General features: G+C 41.3%; 1 protein-coding gene across 12 annotated transcripts in view; it reads right to left on the bottom strand.

Moving 5' to 3' along the window:
- C2CD5 (C2 calcium dependent domain containing 5) overlaps window positions 1-19,071 on the bottom strand; it is a 377,832-nt gene that overhangs the window by 353,544 nt on the left and 5,217 nt on the right. For all 12 annotated transcript variants that reach the window (XM_033951251.1, XM_033951262.1, XM_033951260.1 and 9 more), the window contains exon 2: window positions 682-805. In XM_033951251.1, the coding sequence (XP_033807142.1) occupies window positions 682-771 (90 nt within the window). In that variant the 5' untranslated portion in view covers window positions 772-805. The remainder of the gene's footprint in view (window positions 1-681; window positions 806-19,071) is intronic.

The following is a 19,071-nucleotide window of genomic DNA, read 5'->3' on the forward strand; positions in this document are numbered from 1 at the left end:
CCCTATCCATCAACACCTCTTTCCTGCTCCCCCAGTCCAGCAGTACGCCTCACTTCCTTATTCTGACCCCCCCCCCGTCCATCAGCACCTCTTCCCCTGTCCATCCCTGCTCCCCCTGTCCAGCAGTACACCGCCCTTCCTTTTTCTGCCCCCCCTGTCATCAGCACCTCTTCCCTTGTCCAGCAGCACCCCTTACCTCCTCTCGCGTCTGCCCTCCGCCGACAGCCACTTCAAGCCGCCTGCCGCAGCCTGCAGGCGCTGACAGCCGCAACGCGCACCTGAAGCCGACAGCTGCCTCGCCTCGAAGCCGTCATCCCGGTAGTCACCGCCAGTGCCTCTCCGTGAAACCCTCCTCCTGGCAGCCGCCACTCCACACCGCCTTTCATGTGCCTTAGTGCGTCTGCGCACTCTGCCAACCACAACCCGACAGATCAGGGAACAGGGAACATGGGGTAAGAGTGCGCATGCGCGCTTAGCATTTTATTATATAGATAAGAGCATGTTTCAAGCATTATTTTTGATTTTTTATTCATTACAGTACCTTCATTTAAATAAAAGTTAAGGAGGTAGTCATTATTATTCATTTAACCTTCATAATATTTACAGCTTTTTAAAAAGACAATATAATGCTTTAAAATATTATCATAGCATATACAAATGTAGATTTAAAGAGACACTAACCTCCACAAAAGCATCAGTCAGATCACTAGCTCTATCCATTACAGGCAAGTGGCGCCCTGCCACAATTTTCACTTTCAACTTTCCTGGCATGGTTTAGTACCTTCTGTGTTTAACCTAGATAACCCTGAAAAGAAGACCAAAATTAAAGCTAAGTACCCTTGAAATATGCTAGAAGGGTTGTTAAATAAAAATTTTAAATTTAAAAGTAAAGATTTTTTTAGTAAAAATTGATAGTGGCTCCAGTTGAAAATGGAAGTGAGGAAGTAGTACATAAAGCCTAGGGCAGTGAAATCTTTTGAGCCAAGATGATACTTCTGAGGAGCTGGAGATTTTATATTGAAGGTGAGGAGTTTGAGATATATACTGAGCTTGGTATATATCTTGGTGAGAGTTTGATTGGTGATCCTCACAAGAACATTTATATATAAAAACTGACTGCCGTTTGGATATATTAACCTAGATAATAAACATATACATAAAATAAATATAGGTGGTGGCACTTGATGCAGATAACAAGGATGATACTCATTTCAGCATTTATGAAAGTAAACAATCTACACCAGAACTTTGAAAGAGATTCCAGATGAATACAACAAATTCTTGCTCCAAATAATCTAATATAATAAAACGGTAAGCCGTGCATGCGCACTTCCTATGCGTGCGCCGGTTTTCCGTGAGCTGTAGCGACCCATAGGAAGTGCGCAAGCGCAGCTTACGGTTCTGTTTTTCGGTCTGGCCTGCTTCCTGCCGTATTGCATTTTTTAGTTGAAAAACGCAGCGGTGGCTCCTCCCACGATCCCCGCCTGCGTCGGACTTCCGACGCAGATGGGGATCATGAGAGGAGCCACCGCTGCATCTTTCAACTAAAAAAAAAATACGTAAAGGCGAGCAGGCCAGACCAGACCGAAGCTCAAGACCGCGGGAAGGGAAGGGGGGGGGGGGGCGACAAAGAAGAGGACTCCAGCCGCGAGGAGCCGAACGGAGCAGCCAGATCGCAGCAGGCCAGAACGTGGGGGAGGGGCCGAACAGAGCAGGCAAGATCGCAGTAAGAGAAGGGAAGGGGTGGGGGAAATGCTGCAACTGCTGCACAGGAACCTGGAGGGGAAGACAAATACCGCTGCTGTTGCACAGGGAAGTCGGAAGGGGGGGTAGGGAAATGCTGTTGCAGGGAAGTGCTGTTGCAGGGAAGTGGGGTGGAAATACTACTGCACAGGAAAATGGAGGGAAAGAATGACAGACAGACAGCAGGAGGGAGGGAGACAGTCAGAAAGGAAGAAAGACACAGGGGCAGGGAGAGGGACAGAAAGACAGACAGAACAAGGGAGCCAAGGAGAGAGAGAGAGACAGCGGGAGAGAGAGAGAAACAGAAAGAAAGAAAGACATATATATTCTAGCACCTGTTAATGTAACGGGCTTAAAGACTAGTTTACTAAATATTAAGTATGTACAGCAACTAGAAATAAGGAGATACATTTTCAACATATGAGCAGTATAGAAATTTTGTTATTTTATTAGTGCACATTTATGTACATTTTCAGCCATTATTATCAGCATATAAGCTTGTCTACTCTTTATACAGCCATATTGGACTCAACTCAATAACAGAGGAGGGCTTTCATAAAAATCTAAGAAGCCTTCAACAACCAACCTGCTCCCTCAACCCCTACCCATCAAAGATATTGCAGCAGACAAGCAGGGATCTCATAGAAAGGACCACAAAGATAATGAACTCCTCTCTTTCTAATGGACAATTACCAACAGCATTTTAAAAAGGCAGCGACACAAGCTCTGCTAAAGAGCAACCTTGACCAAGACCAGGGTAGATAAAAAGCAATGATTAAAAAAAAAAATAAATTTAAAAATTAGATTTTTAAATAAAATGCTTTATTGAAGAAAAATCTATCTAAACATTTTTTTCTATTTAATATACATTATAGTCCAAAAGTTTTTCATCATGAAATAAGGATTAGTTTTTAATTATATAGCATTGCATGAGGGTGTATACTCATGCAATGTTTACATTTTTTTTTATAAATTAATTCCATTAATCTATTCATAATGTCATGGGCAATTTTTTTTAATCTAAAAGATATTATCACAGATGCTTGGTTTTGCATTTCTCAAAACTGTGAATTTATGTCTGCAGAGATAACATGCTGCTGCTTCTTCACAGCAAAAATGTTATATACAGAGTTAAGAAAAAGACCTTAGCCCCCTTTGCAAATCAACCCCTTACTAGTGCAGCCCAAAACGTCGATTCACATCAGTGAATCAATTCAAATCGATTTGTTGTTCAACAAAACTGGACTCACCAATTCTGCAACCAACACACACACCCCGGTGGGACCTGACATACTTCCGAGGCATCTTAAAGCAGCAGCGGCAGTGGACGGTCAGCAACAGCTTCGCTCTGAATGAGCTGCTTAGTTTGTGATTACATATTCCATACTGGATGAGGGTGTATCACAAGCATTTCTTATTTTTTGTGGTTTAATAAGAACAGACCCCAGAAGAAGCCTGTCTAATACCGAAACACGGACTGTGTTGGGTCCATACCACAGATCTGATACTGTGTATCATTTGGATTATGGGTCATTCCATGTTAAGTGGACCAATACTAAAAACCGCCCACGCTCAACCCCCTTGAAATCCAACCAAATTTTACAGGGGTGTTGTCTAGGGCCTCAAATGAAACTCTGCAAAACTTTTTGGATCTATCTCAATTTGGTCAGGAGCTAGGGATGGTTGAACAAAAGCAATCAATCCACTCCCATGCCTTTTATGACTTAAAATGCCAAATTTGCTTAAGCACTGCAGCAGAAGGAAATTACCTAGGAGTCTGAAATTTTGCAGTTTGGTACAACACCTTGGGGCAAGTTTCTGTGCCAAGTTTGAAATCTTTTGTGAACGTGCTTCCATTTCTTCAGGTCAGCAAAGTAGGCAAAAAAAGTCACAAATGAAAACTTTTGGCAAAGTTTGACTCCATACTGCTGCTGGTAGGTAAGTCAGCTGAGGGTACAACTTTACCAGCAGACATGTACCATGAGGTACTTCCAAGATTTGCAATATGAGCTTTTACAGTCAAGTGAAGCTGAAGATATGCTTATCTTGTTATGAATGTATATATAATTTATTGCACTTTGTATTAGTTTTGAAAATTAATAATGTAAAAAAAAAAAAAATAGCGATAATGGAAGCGATCAGAGACAAGAGGACTTTGTTTAAGGAATGGAAAAGGACAAAAATGGAAGAAAACTTGAAAAATCACAAACAACATCAAAGCAAGTACCATAAGGCGATAAGAAGGGCCAAAAGAGAAAATAGCCATATACAGACACAGACCATGCAAGTCTGCCCAGTACTGGCCTTAGTTCAATTTTTAAAATTATTTTCTGATTCTAGATCCTCTGTGTTCACCTGGAACGCGCTTCCAGAGAAGGTGGTAGAGCAGAGTACGATTTTGGGTTCAAAAAAGGATTGGACGAATTGCTGAATGAAAGGGGGAATTGAGGGGTATGGTTAGAGGGATACTATACAAGGCAAAATGTTGTATGTAAAAGATCACTAACAGGTCTTTGACCTGGAGGGCCACCGCGGGAGCGGGCTGCTGGGCACGATGGACCTATGGTCTGTCTCAGCAGAGGCGATGCTTATGTTCTTTGAACTCAGTCACCGTTTTCCTCTCCACCACCTCTCTTGGGAGCGCTTTCCAGGCATCCACCAACCTCTCCATAAAGTAGAATTTCCTAACATTGGCTTTGAATCTACCACCCCTCAACCTCAAATTATGTCCTCTGGTTTTACCATTTTCCTTTCTCTGGAAAAGATTTTGTTCTATGTTAATACCCTTCAAGTATTTGAACATCTGAATCATATCTCCTGTCTCTCCTTTCTTCTAAGGTATACATATTCAGGGCTTCCAGTCTCTCCTCATACGTCTTCTGGCGCAAGCATCCTATCATTTTCGTCGCCCTCCCCTGGACTGCTTCAGGTCTTCTTACGTCCTTCGCCAGATACGGTCTCCAAAACTGAACACAATACTCCAAGTGGGGCCTTACCAATGATCAAGAAGGCATCAACACCTTCTTCCTTCTACTGGCTACGCCTCTTTTTATACAGCCCAGCATCCTTCTGGCAGCAGCCACTGCCTTGTCACACTGTATTTTTCGCCTTTAGATCTTCGGACACTATGACCCCCAAGGTCCCTCTCCCCATCCGTGCACATCAGCTTCTCTCCTCCCAGCATATACGGTTCCTTCTGATTATTAATCCCCAAATGCATTACTCTGCATTTCTTTGCATTGAATTTTAGTTGCCAGGCATTAGACCATTCCTCTAACTTCTGCAGATCCTTTTTCATATTTTCTGCTCTATCTTCTGTGTCTACTCTGTTACAAATCTTGGTATCATCTGCAAAAAGGCACACTTTTCCTTCTAATCCTTCAGCAATGTCACTCAGCACCGAACCCTGAGGGACTCCATTACTCACCTTTCCTTCCTCCGAGCAACTTCCATTAACCACCACCCTCTGGCGTCTGTCCGACAGCCAGTTTCCAACCCAGTTCACCACTTTGGGTCCTAACTTCAGCCCTTCAAGTTTGTTCAACATCCTCCTATGAGGAACTGTATCGAAGGCTTTGCTGAAATCTAAGTAAATTACATCTAGCATATGTACTCCTCGATCCAGCTCTCTGGTCACCCAATCAAAAAATTCAATCAAGTTCGTTTGGCACGATTTACCTTTTGTAAAGCCATCCTTCCTCAGATCCTGTAACCCATTAGATTCAAGGAAGTACATTATCCTTTCTTTCAGCAACACTTCCATTATTTTTCCAAAACCTGTAGTTTCCTGCTTCATCCCTGTGACCACTTTTATGAATAGGAACCACATCCGCTCTTCTCCAATTCCCAGGAATCACTCCCGTCTCCAGAGATTTGTTGAACAAGTCTTTAATAGGACTCGCCAGAACCTCTCTGAGCTCCCTTTGTATCCTGGGATGGATCCTGTCTGGTCCCATCGTTTTGTCCACCTTCAGTTTTTCAAGTTGCTCATAAACACTCTCCTCCGTGAACGGCGCAGAATCTACTCCATTTTCTCGTGTAACTTTGCCAGACAATCTCAGTCCTTCTCCAGGATTTTCTTCTGTGAACACAGAACAGAAGTATTTGTTTAGCACATTTGCTTTTTCCTCATCACTCTCCACATATCGGTTCCCAGCATCTTTTAATTTAGCAATTCCATTTTTCATCTTCCTCCTTTCACTAATATATCTGAAAAAATTTTTGTCTCTCTTTTTAACATTTTTAGCCATTTGTTCTTCCGCCTGTGCTTTCGCCAGACGTATCTCTCTCTTGGCTTTTTTCAGTTTCACCCTGTAGCTTTTTCTGCACGCCTCTTCTTGGGTTCTTTTATATTTCATGAAAACTCTTTCGCCTTTATTTTCTCCGCCACTAGTTTGGAGAACCATATCGGCTTCCTTTTTCTCTTGTTTTTATTGATTTTCTTCACATAAAGGTCCATAGCCATTTTTATCACTCCTTTCAGCTTAGACCACTGTCTTTCCACTTTTCTTATGTCCTCCCATCTAACAGCTCTTTCTTCAGGTACTCTCCCATTGCATTAAAGTCCGTACGTTTGAAATCTAGGACTTAAGTATCGTGCGGCCGCTCTCCACTTTAGCCGTTATATCAAACCAAACCATTTGATGATTGCTACTTCCCAGGTGAGCACCCACTCGAAGATTAATGAGGACCAGATCCAATATCGCTTTTTCCCTCGTGGGTTCCATCACTATTTGTCTTAATAGAGCCTCTTGAAAGGCATCCACAATCTCCCTACTTCTTTCTGATTCCGCAGACAGAACATTCCAGTCCGCATCTGGCAGGTTGAAATCTCCCAACAGCAGCACCTCCTCTTTCCTTCCAAACTTTTGGATATCCACAATCAGATCCTTATCAATTTGCTGCGATTGAGTCAGAGGTCTGTAGACTACACCCACGTAGATAGAAGTTCCATCTTCTTTTTTCAGAGCGATTCATATTGCTTCTTCCTCTCCCCAGGTCCTTTGCATTTTGGTCGCTTGGATATTGATCTTTACATTGAGAGCTACTCCTCCACCTTTTTGACCATCTTTGTCCTTCCTAAAAAAAAATTATATCCCGGTATGTTTGCATCCCATCCATGTGATTCACTGAACCATGTCTCTGTGATAGCGACAATATCTAGATTTGCCTCTAACATCAGGGCTTGCAGATCATGAACTTTGTTGCTTAGACTGCGAGCATTTGTGGTCATCGCTTTCCAGCTATTTTTCAGCGGTAATCTCCTTTTTCATATGGATTTTTATTTCGTTTCACTTTCCGTTGCAATACTAAGAAATGAGTTGCTGATATTGTTTATGTTGCAATCTTTACTATTAAGAAAAATGGGGAGACCCAATGATCCAAAGTGAAAACAATCCACTGATGAAAACAAAAACAAAAACTGTGGATACAGATGTTCTGGAGATAATTTATTAAACACTGGCATATAAAATTATGAAAATTCAATTTAAAAAGTACAATGATAAAAAATATTGTGATAAAAATCCAACCGGACCCTACACGGTCCATGTTTCGGCAAACACGCCTTCCCTCAGGGGTCCAATGGTTTGCAAACTCACATATAAAGAATTGGACTGAAAACAGTCTATTGTCTTTAAACATGTGAGCAAAGAACACCACAAACAAGCTGAAGTAGCAAAAAAATGCATTTTCATGGTTTTATATGCCAGTGTTTAATAAATTATCTCCAGAACATCTGTATCCACAGTTTTTGTTTTCATCGGGGCAATCTTTACTACTATCACATCTTTTTTTTTGCCAGGGTGGTCTCTATAATTGTCCTTCATACATACATCACCCCCACCTTCTAGTTTAAATGCCTAGAAACATATTGTCTAAATTTCTCTGCAAGGTTTCTTTTTCCTGCTGTAGTAATATGTAGCCCATCAGTGCAATATAGCTTCTTGTCCTTCCATGTATTTCCCCATCCTCCTATGTACCTGAAGTCTTCTTAATGACACCAGGCTTTGAGCCATCTATTAAAGTCCTCTGTGTTTTTCACTCTTTGCTGTCCCTTTCCATATGCAGGCAGTATTTCAGAAAAAGCTAAAGTCTTTACAAAAGGTTTCAAGCCCTCACCAAGCTCTCAAAAAGCTTTCTGTGCTGCAAGTGTGGAGTTGTTGGCCACATCATTTGTTCCCAGATGGATAACAATATCAGTGTTAAAATCCTTAGTTTCTTCCTTAATTATAGACTATATTTGCCTGGAACTCCTGGTAGCTGAGGATCCTGGAAGACATTTCACTATTTTGGTCTCCTCGCCTTGTGTTCCAAGGTTAATGCCTCTGATGATGGAATCCCCCAACTGTAATAGTTTTCTGTTTTTGGCTTTTTTATTTGTGCTTGTTCTCTTGAGTTACCTTCATTGGTTCCATCCCACCTCCCTTCCGTTTTCTTGAGTATCGCAGTGCACTAGTGGAGCGAAGGAATTCTGCTCTCTATATTTTGCACTGTTCAGGAAGAAATGTATTTGTTTCCATTTCTCTGGGGTTGAACTGCATGTAGTCTTGAATCTTAGGGTTTCATTTGTATATATTAGTACTTTTAGTTTTTGGTCCCGTATTTGCATAAGGGTTATCTGTGTTCTGGTAGGAATGAATATTGAGAAGCATACAGTGTGCTTTGTGTAGTTTCATTTTGTGGTTAACCATTATGTGTTGTTAATAAGATTATATTGTGTATGTATATATATATATATATATATATATGAAAAATGAATGGAAAAAATGGTGTTACAATTAGTACTATTATGGGGGTGGGGGTCTGGCCCGTGACTTAGCCTGTGTTTGGATTTCGGCCCCTTAATGGTCTGAGTTTGACACCCCTGCTCTAGAGGGTAAATTTATTAACCTAAGTGTGGAGTAATGTCCACAATGATCCTGTTGGATGTGCTTGTATAACAGAAGAAGGGAATATCTTTCTTGGAGAAACAATTGATAACTCAGGAAATCTACATACAACAGAATACTTACAGGAAGTAAGTAAAAAATCTATAATAAAATGTAAACAAAAATTCAAATGTCTCGTGCACAGTTTAGTCACAGACAATGCTGCATATCTATCCAAAATGAAGCAAATACCAAGCTAATAACATATGGTTGCAGTCCTTTTGTGCAGCTACATCCATTTTGTAAAACTTAGTAAATGTCAAATGTCCTAGACTTTGACCATGAAGAAGCCACACCCTCTGGTGGAATACGCTTTCAAGGAAATTGGTGGATTTTTACCAAATCCTGTGTAAGCAGAGGAAACAGCCGCCATATCTATCTGGCCAATGATAGGCCGAGTCATTCAAAGAATAGCAACACATTGAGCTGGTGATCCTCGCAGCTCCAGATTGGCTGAATCACCCATGGTATGCAGATCAGAGTCTGAGATTTCCTCTCCAATTCAGCTCATGCAGGGCTGAATTGCCTTAGAGAATCTGGAACGCTTTGGACCTATGGCATGGCTCTTGAGTGTGCAGCCCTAATGCCCTCTCTCCTCCGATGGCACCTTGCTGAGTGACCAGATGGCACTGGCAAATGGGAGACTGAGAAAGAACATGACATTAGAATCGCCTGGGTGACAGTAGCATCCAACATCTTCATCGGCTCCTACATACATGGGGGTGACACCCTCTGACATCCTATCTCCCTCCATGGGCTTTGGAAGGTATGGGGCCCTGGTGATCTGCCAGCCATCTAAACAGAGCTCAAGAAACAGCACTGCAGAGATGGGCCAGAGACTGGCACAGCACATGATGGGCATGTCACATCTTTTGGTAGGCTCCCTGCAGGATGAGACTGGCAGGGACATGGAAACCAAGATGTTGGCCCAGTCCTTCCTGCTGGACCCCAATATCAGCATAGGAGAATATATGTTTTTTGAGGCCAGCCTTCCTCTGCATTCAGAGCCCATAAGGACAAAGAGATAATCCGACAACCTAAATCATTGGTCACTTCAAGGTAATGAAGGCGAACCCTTCTGACATCTAGCCATACTAGTATTTTGTCCTGCTTCTTTATGGCTGTGGCCTGGAATGCAGCAATCAAACTTCCAGATTCACTTGGAACGCCGACACCACCTTCAACAGAAAAGAGACACTCCCACCTCCATAATTCTGAGGAATGTTTATCTGCATGACAGGGCCTGGAACTCTGAAATTCTTCTAGCTGAAACGATAACTACTAGAAAGACCGTTTATACTGTGAGGTCTGTCAGTGTGGCCTCCTGCAAAGGAATGCACGGTATGCTGGTGCTGTACCAGGTCCCAACAGGATGGGGAAATGAGGCTCATCAGGCACTCTCCCGGATGTTCCCTGTGCTACAATTAAAAGACATAAAGGTGCCACTTGTGTTCTCTGTGGTTAGTGGGAATGATACAGCTTGCCTCTCATGGCAGGGTGTAAGAGTTCACAAGTAACCTGGGGGAACTGAAGATTTGCATTACAACCTTTCATGTCACAAGCAGGGAGGAACAGAAGAACTACTCTGCCCAGAGCCGACCTGTGGTGGTACTGTGAAGGAAGAATCCTGAGACCAATATTTCCCCCTTGGTGGAGGAGTACGTGGGCAATTGTGCAATTGACTTTGGCTATACCATTTACCCTGGCATTTGAAAGGAAGAAAGTAGAGAGAAAAAGCAGGCTTAAACGGGACATACTGGGGACTTCACTTGATGATAACATATACAGTATATAGATGCCATAGGGGTCCCCAGAGGGGTTTTCAGATGAGTTTAAGGCTCGGAAACACATAGCAGTTGGGGTTCGAGTCTGCTTTGTTTTGGTGGGTCTGTGTTATGATGGGAGAGAGCTGTTGTACTTTTATTCCCAGTAACACAACTCCTGATGGGACAATTACAAAGCTCTGCAGGGATTGACCACATTAGCAGTAGAATTAGCAGAGAACTCAGGGACAGACACCTCACTCACTGGATGGTTGGACTCTTGGTTTGGAAAGTAGAAGAGAATGGTGGTATCCATACTCACTTCTCTCATTGTAGTAGCTGGGGTTCTGACTGTTGTAGGATGTTGGATAATCCCCTGTGTGCGAGGGCTAACCAAAAGGCTAATAGAAACAGCCCAAAGCAAGCAAATGTCATTGAATTCACATCAGGGTTATTCCATGTCAAGTGATCAAGGGCTCCCTGCATGACCATCACGGATTTTGATAAAACTTTATGCACAAAGTCCCACATGTATCAAACGAACTTTGGTAAAGTTTTAGTTTCGCCTGTGGAATATTCGTGGAGATATAGCCATTTGTTTGACCCCATACTGCAATGACATACAGTACGACAGTGACATTCTGACAACTTTGAGACACAATATCTCACGAGCTATGTTTCCAAAAAAACTGAAACTTAGCTACCTTGCACAACTTTTGGAGCTCTATTCAGTGCTACCAATAATAATTTTTGTCGAGCACTGAGTAAATGGCTGAATTACAGTAAACTTGGCCGAAAAAATTAGTGCGCCAACAAAAGTCAAAGTTTGACATTACTTAGCTCCCACAATAATTGAGTAATAAATGCGAAATTTGGCGCATAATGTCTCAGTACAACGTTGTTTTCAAAAGTACAATTGGGTTATTCCATGTCAAGTGATCAAGGGCTCCCTGCATGACCATCATGGATTTTGATAAAACTTTATGCACAAAGTCCCACATGTATCAAACGAACTTTGGTAAAGTTTTAGTTTCGCCTGTGGAATATTCGTGGAGATATAGCCATTTGTTTGACCCCCATACTGCAATGACATACAGTACGACAGTGACATTCTGACAACTTTGAGACACAATATCTCACGAGCTATGTTTCCAAAAAAACTGAAACTTAGCTACCCTGCACAACTTTTTGAGCTCTGTTCATTGCTACCAATAACAATTTTTGCCGAGCACTGATTGAATGCCTGAATTACAGTAAACTTGACCGAAAAAATTAGTGCTCCAAAAAAAGTCAAAGTTTGACATTACTTAGCTCCCACAATAATTGAGTAATAAATGCGAAATTTGGCGCATGTCTTAGTACAACGTTGTTTTCAAAAGTACAATTTCAACCTCTTTCCATTAGTTTACAAATTAAGTGTAAAGTTGCTAATTTGTGTAAAAAGGCCAAAAATAGGGTATTTTCAGCCTGCTTTTACAGAAAAATACCTTTCAGAAACTCTTTCAAATCAGTCTCATTAGAAAGAGCATATTTCAAACCCCCTAGAAAAGTGGGCTTCATTTTTCAACGCAGGTTAACAATGCCTGAAAAAGGGGGACAAAGTTGGGAGATGTCACCATGGCAACGGCCTACGTTTCAACTTACAATTATGTCACTTTTCACACTGTTTTTCCCTGTTTATTTTTACTCAAGCTTTGGGTACAATTATAGTGTTCTTAATTAATGATTATTCCTAACTAGAAATTGAGGTGATAATTTTGTTGCATGCAGATCACAAATTACAACTTGTTTTCTTTTTCAGATCCACATTATTATTAATTCAGTTTAAAATGGATGCCAATGAATCGACTAATAATAATCCTTTTCTGCCAGACTGTGCCATTGGGCAAAAATTGTTGTCAAAGTGTCATGACGGCACATTTTATTCTAAAAAATGTGGGCTCATTTTTTTACATAATTTGTCAACCGATTAAAAATTGCTTATCACTCGGCGCTCTGAAGTTGAACTGATGGATAAAGACCAAATCTTCCTCCACCACAAAGCAAAGTATCTCGACAAATACAAATTAAAGCAAACATCGTGTTGTAATCCATTTGAAAAGAAAAATCACATTGTTCAAAGTGGATTGTTAAAAGTCGATCTTGCCATGTCTAATGATTTTAGAAAAGTGGCAAAAATAAATATCAAGCCAGGTCAGAAACTTTGCAGTAGGTGCAAAGCCCAATACGTTTCAATGAGTGAAGCTACTGCAGCATCTTCATCTTCAGACGATTTTGATATCAGCATCTCCGATGCAGTTGATCAAAGCTTGACTGCTTTAGGAACCTCTCCATTGAAAATTCGAAGGTTAACTAGTAGAGATACAGCCGGCTATGTGATACGAAAAATTGAACGTGTGCAGAATGTGATAGCCAAGAAGATTACATCTGCTGCTGGAGTTTCAGCTGAAGAAGTTGGGCCATCTCGTCAGTCTGTAGAATGCAAGTTATGTGAAGATTACACTGACCTCATTGAAGAAATGAAAACGAAAATTGCAATATCCAACAGGTCAATGAAAGTTCAATTATTGACGATGGCCCCAAAAAGTTGGTCAATAAAGGAAACAGCAATGAAGTTTGGCGTTTCAGAGCGCATGGTCAGAACAGCCCAAAAAGTAAAGAAAGAGAAAGGCATTTGTTCTATACCTGATGCAAAAATTGGCAAGTCCCTTCCAAAAGAAATTGCAAATAGAGTTCAAGATTTTTACGAAGACGATGAATTCAGCAGAATATGTCTTGGCAAAAAAGATTGCATTTCAGTCTGCCTCAATGGTTTAAAAGTACAAAAGCAAAAGCGGCTGCTGTTGTGTAATTTAAAAGAGCTGTACGTGGCGTACTGTAACAAATACGGAACTGAAATTGGTTTTTCCAAATTATGTGAGCTCAGGCCAAAGTGGTGTGTAACCGTTGGTGCATCAGGTGCACACTCCGTGTGTGTCTGCACGATACATCAAAATGTAAAGCTCATGCTACAAGGCGCCAATGTCAAAGAGAACTACAAAGTTCTTATGGAAAAAACTGTGTGCGACCTAAATGTCAAGGACTGTATGCTACAACGATGTCAAAACTGCCCTGGTGAAGAAGCACTAACAGCATACCTGGAAGAAATATTCAAGGATTTAGATCCAGAAGAATCAATAGAATTTAAGCAATGGGTTCAGGCTGACCGTGAAACATTAGAAACAAGCGTACTAACCATGGACAACTTTATTGAAAGACTTGCAAGCAAGATTTGGAAGTTGACAAGCCACCATTTCATTTCAAAACATCAAAGTGAATATTTGAAGATGTTGAAGACAGGCTTAAAAGAAACAGAAATGATCGTTTTGATGGATTTCGCTGAAAATTACTCATTTGTTGTACAGGATGCCGCCCAAGGCTTTCACTGGGAAAATTCACAAGCTACGGTACATCCTTTTGTTGCATATTATCTCAATGAAGTGGGCACATTGCAAGTTGTAAACTGTTGCATTATTTCTGATCATATGCAACATGATACGATATCTGTACACGTGTTTATTCAAAAGTTGATCGAATTTTTGGTAACTCAAACAAACATTACCAAAATATACTACTTCAGTGACGGCTCAGCTGCACAATATAAAAACTACAAGAACTTTGTGAATTTGTGCAATCACAGAAATGATTTCAACATTGAGGCTGAATGGAATTTTTTTGGAACTAGCCACGGAAAATCACCCTGCGATGGAGTTGGTGGAACAACTAAACGACTGGCTGCCCGGGCTAGCCTCCAAAGACCATCAACGGATCAAATATTGATGCCAAAGGATCTATTTAACTTTTGTGACCAAAATACACACGGAGTTAAATACATTTATGTTCCAAAAGAAGAAATTGAAGAAAGCAAAAAGTTTCAAGAAGAAAGATGGCATGAAAGCAGCACAGTAGCCGGTACCAGAGAGCACCACCAATTTGTACCAGTCGACTCAAACTCGGTTCATGTCAGCAAAGTTTCAAATGACACAATAAATTTTGTTGCCAAAATTTCTGATACTGCCATTCCAAATTTGAAAGTGTCCGAAATCTTTCCTGGTTGCTACGTTGCCTGTACTTACGATAATCAATGGTGGATAGGCAACGTTGTTGAAGTCTCAATTGAACAAAATGATGCATTGATAAAATTTATGCATCCTCACGGTCCAGCTCATTTGTTTTATTGGCCAGAAAGGCAAGACGTTTGTTGGGTTCCAGAGCAACACCTCATCTGCATGCTTTGTGCCCCTTCAGTTACATCATCCGGCCGCCAATATCAATTTCCAGAAACTGCATTGAAGAAAGTGGCTCAAAAATTTAACAGAATGTTATAAAGATTGCTGGCAGTTAAAATCAAAGTGGACTTCACTTCGGCTTGGGAACCATATAAGATACCCAATTTAGGCTTGGGAACCTAGGATAAGACATCCTAATCATTGGCTTTGGAACCAGAAAGATACCAACAAAAGGCTTTGGAACCTTGACAAAGAAACCAAATGCGAGGCTTGGGAACCTGGACGAAGTGGCCCACCCGTGGCTGGTATTGCACAGCTATCGGGCGTGACCCCTATGGCGATGGGGTTGCCAGTTCAAACTCTTGAACTGGTAGTGACAATGTCACCATGGACCAACGCAATAGAGTAGTAGTAATACTACGTCAATACAAAACTGTAACTTTAAAAATGACAGAACTATGTTGAAATAGAGGTTGTTGCCGTGGCAACGTCTCCCAACTTTGTCCCCCTTTTTCAGCCATTGTTAACCTGCGTTGAAAAATGAAGTCCACTTTTCTAGGGGATTTGAAATATGCTCTTTCTAATGAGACTGATTTGAAAAAGTTTCTAAAAGGTATTTTTTTTTTTTTTTTTTTATTTATAAATTTTACACATTTATTATCAAGCATATCATCTTGCACAGAAAGTGAGATCAAGAAAACATAATAATATTATTTACTCTCAAACCTGAAAGTAATTCAAAATAATAAAAAAATATACATCCCAACTTAATCACACACTAGTCCTCAAATTAGGATCCAAGATTAACGATAAGAGTAGAAATTAAATTAAAGTAAAACATTTTAATAAGAAAAATCACTTAAACTACTACTGAGAAGTGAGCTAATTATTATCACAATGGTACAGATGGTTCTGCAGACTCAAGACGTTTCGCAGAAAGGAAAGCAGTCAAGTGAGCTGGATCTACAAATACATATTTCAAGGAACGGTATCTTATGACACATTTACAAGGATACCTAAGAAAAAATAAACCCCCTATTTGAGTCACTCCTGGTTTTAACATTAAGAATTCCCTTCTTCTCTTCTGAGTCTCCCTCGAGACATCAGGAAATATCTGGATATGAAGACCCAAAAAGTCCTTGGCCCTATTTTTAAAGAAAAGTTTAAGAATCCAATCCTTGTCTGGGGCTGGAATAGCCAATTCTCTATCTGATTGCTCTAACAAAGTGGAAACGTCCAAGGGTTCTTTCTGTGGTATTCCTTCATCTTCTTTCTTTTGAGGATCCTGATTTCTTATAGGTAAATAGTAAACCTTTGTAAGAGGTGGTAAGGCATTTTCAGGTATTTTAAGAATTTCCAGAAAGTATCGCTTTATCATATCTCGTGGAGAAATTGATAATACTTTAGGAAAATTAATTAAACGCAAGTTATTAATCCGAATATTGTTATCTAAAGCTTCCAATTTTCTCTTCATAATCGTATTATCTTTAACAAATAAATCTTGGTTACTCTTAATTGTTTTTAAGTTCTTCTTTTCTTCTTGGATATCTAATTTCAGTGATACAGTCTCTTCCTTTAAAGTTTTTATCTCTTCTTTCTGGATTTGAATTTCTTTGTCCAAATTTTTTACCTGTAAGTTAAGGGCATTTCCAAAATTGGACACTAAGCTCAGAGCAGTGGATCCAAGATGGCTATCGCTTGCTGCTGCTGAGTGGACGCTTACGAGTGTCTCGCTTACCTTCGGAAAAATGCCTAAGAGAAGGGGAAGAAGCGTCGGTGGTGCCTCCCGACGCCCGGAGACCCCTCTGCCTGCAGTGGATGCCATTTTTAGGCGTCTTTTGAGTGAGCAGGTTTCGTCGGGGAATCGCCCGCTGGGAGCGCCGGCAGAGAGTAGTGCTGCGGCGAACTCCTTTGGGCTAGAAGTCTCTCTGAGCCCCGACGTAAGGTCACCGCCCCTGCAGCCGTTGCCGCTGGGAGCAAGCTCACCGCGAGAGGAGAGCACGCCGGAGGAGGAAGTGTTTTCCTCTCGAGAGGCCAGTATGTTGGAGGGCTTGCAATTGAAGACAGCTGAAAGTGAATTACTCCTTTTAGAAAAACCGGCGGTAGAAACAACTCCAGCTAAAGGGGATTAAGGCTCCGGAGAGGTAAAACAGCCGAGTGAACATTTATTAATGACACAAGCAATTTTTGTTTCTCCTGTTAGACCTTCTGAAGTCACTCTAGACTCTCTAAAAGGTATTTTTCTGTAAAAGCAGGCTGAAAATACCCTATTTTTGGCCTTTTTACACAAATTAGCAACTTTACACTTAATTTGTAAACTAATGGAAAGAGCTTGGAGGTTGAAATTGTACTTTTGAAAACAACGTTGTACTGAGACATTATGCGCCAAATTTCGCATTTATTACTCAATTATTGTGGGAGCTAAGTAATGTCAAACTTTGACTTTTTTTGGAGCACTAATTTTTTCGGCCAAGTTTACTGTAATTCAGGCATTCAATCAGTGCTCGGCAAAAATTGTTATTGGTAGCAATGAACAGAGCTCAAAAAGTTGTGCAGGGTAGCTAAGTTTCAGTTTTTTTGGAAACACAGCTCGGGAGATATTGTGTCTCAAAGTTGTCAGAATGTCATTGTCGTACTGTATTTCATTGTGGTATGGGGTCAAACAAATGGCTATATCTCCACAAATATTCCACAGGCGAAACTAAAACTTTACCAAAGTTCGTTTGAGACATGGTGGACTCTGCATATGAAGTTTCATCAAAATCCGTGATGGTCATGCAGGGCACTTTCCAAGAATCTGATCACTTGACATGGAATGATGACCCGATGGAGGACTACCTTGTCTTGATGGAAAACTGTGAAAGGTGGATCAGCAGCTAAAACTTGCAGCTCACTGACTCTTTGAGCAGATGTGAAGGCAATGAAAAACACTACTTTCCAAGTGAGATATTTCAGATGAGCCATATCCATTGGTTCAAAAGGAGGTTTCTTCAATTGAGCAAGAATAACATTGAGATCCCAAACCACTGGAGGTGGTTTGAGAGGAGGTTTGACACTGAAAAGTCCTTTCATAAATCTGGAAACCACAGGATGAGCAGAAAGGAGTTTCTCTTCGATAGGCTGATGGAGAGCAGCAACTGCACTAAGATGGAATCGAATGGATGTAGACTTGAGGCCAGAGGTAGATAAGTACAGAAGATAATCCAAGACGGAAGACAAGGAGGTATCTTGAGGTTCCTTGTTATGAGAAATACACCACGTAGAAAATCTAGTCCATTTCTGGTGGTAGCATTGTCTACTGGTAGTTTTTCTGGAAGCCTCTAAAATGTGTCGAATAGGTTGAGAAAACTGAAGAGGAGTTATGTTGAGAGGTACCAAGCTGTCAAGTGCAGAGACTGCAGGTTAGGATGAAGAAGAAATCCTTGACTCTGTGTAAGCAAAGATGGAAAAACTGGTAGAAGGTATGGCTCCCTGTTGCTGAGCTGAAGTAGGAGGGAGAAGCATGGTTGCCTGGGCCACTGAGGAGCTATTAGAATCATGGTGGCATGATTATTCTTGAGCTTGACAAGAGTCTTGAGAATGAGAGGGAACGCATACAGGAACAGATTTGTCCATTCCTGAAGGAAAGCATCTGCCTCGAGGCGATGAGGAGAGTATATCCTGGAGCAGAACTGATGCAGTTTGTTGTTGTGGAGAGACGGAAAGAGATCAATTTGAGGAGTTCCCCACTGAGAAAAAATGTGATGAAGAGGCGAGGAATTGAGTGTCCATTCGTGAGGTTGCAGAAGACGATAATTTGTCCGCCAGACAGTTTTTCTCTCCTTAAATGTAGATTGCTTTCAGGAAGATATTGTGATGGATCGCCCAGTTCCACAGCCTTTGAGCTTTCTGACAAAGAGGGAGAGATACTGTTTCTCCCTGCTTGTTGATGTAGTACATGGCGACTTGACTGTCTGTCTGAACAAGGACTACTTGGTCGTGAAGATGTTGAAAAACTTTGAGAGCATCGAAGATCGCTCTGAGTTCCAACAGATTGATGTGATACTGACGATCCATGCTGGAGTAAGGAGTAAGGAGACCGTCGAGTTAAGCCCCCCCAAGCATAGGTCAAGGAATCTGTCCTGAGGACCTTCTGATGAGGGGGTGTCTGAAACAGTAAACCTCTGGAGAGATTGGAAGAGAGCATCCACCAGTGGAGAGACTGTCTCAACAAAGGAGTGACTGTAATGTGTTGAGAGAGTGGGCCGCAAGCCTGCGCCCATGAGATGCCAGGGTCCACTGAGGAATTCTGAGGTGAAGTCTGGCAAAAGGAGTCACGTGAACAGTCGAGGCCATGTGACTGAGTTACCATCATGTATCTCGCTGAGA

Source organism: Geotrypetes seraphini, chromosome 7 (genome assembly GCF_902459505.1).
Source record: "Geotrypetes seraphini chromosome 7, aGeoSer1.1, whole genome shotgun sequence".
In the NCBI taxonomy this organism is placed as follows: domain Eukaryota; kingdom Metazoa; phylum Chordata; class Amphibia; order Gymnophiona; family Dermophiidae; genus Geotrypetes; species Geotrypetes seraphini.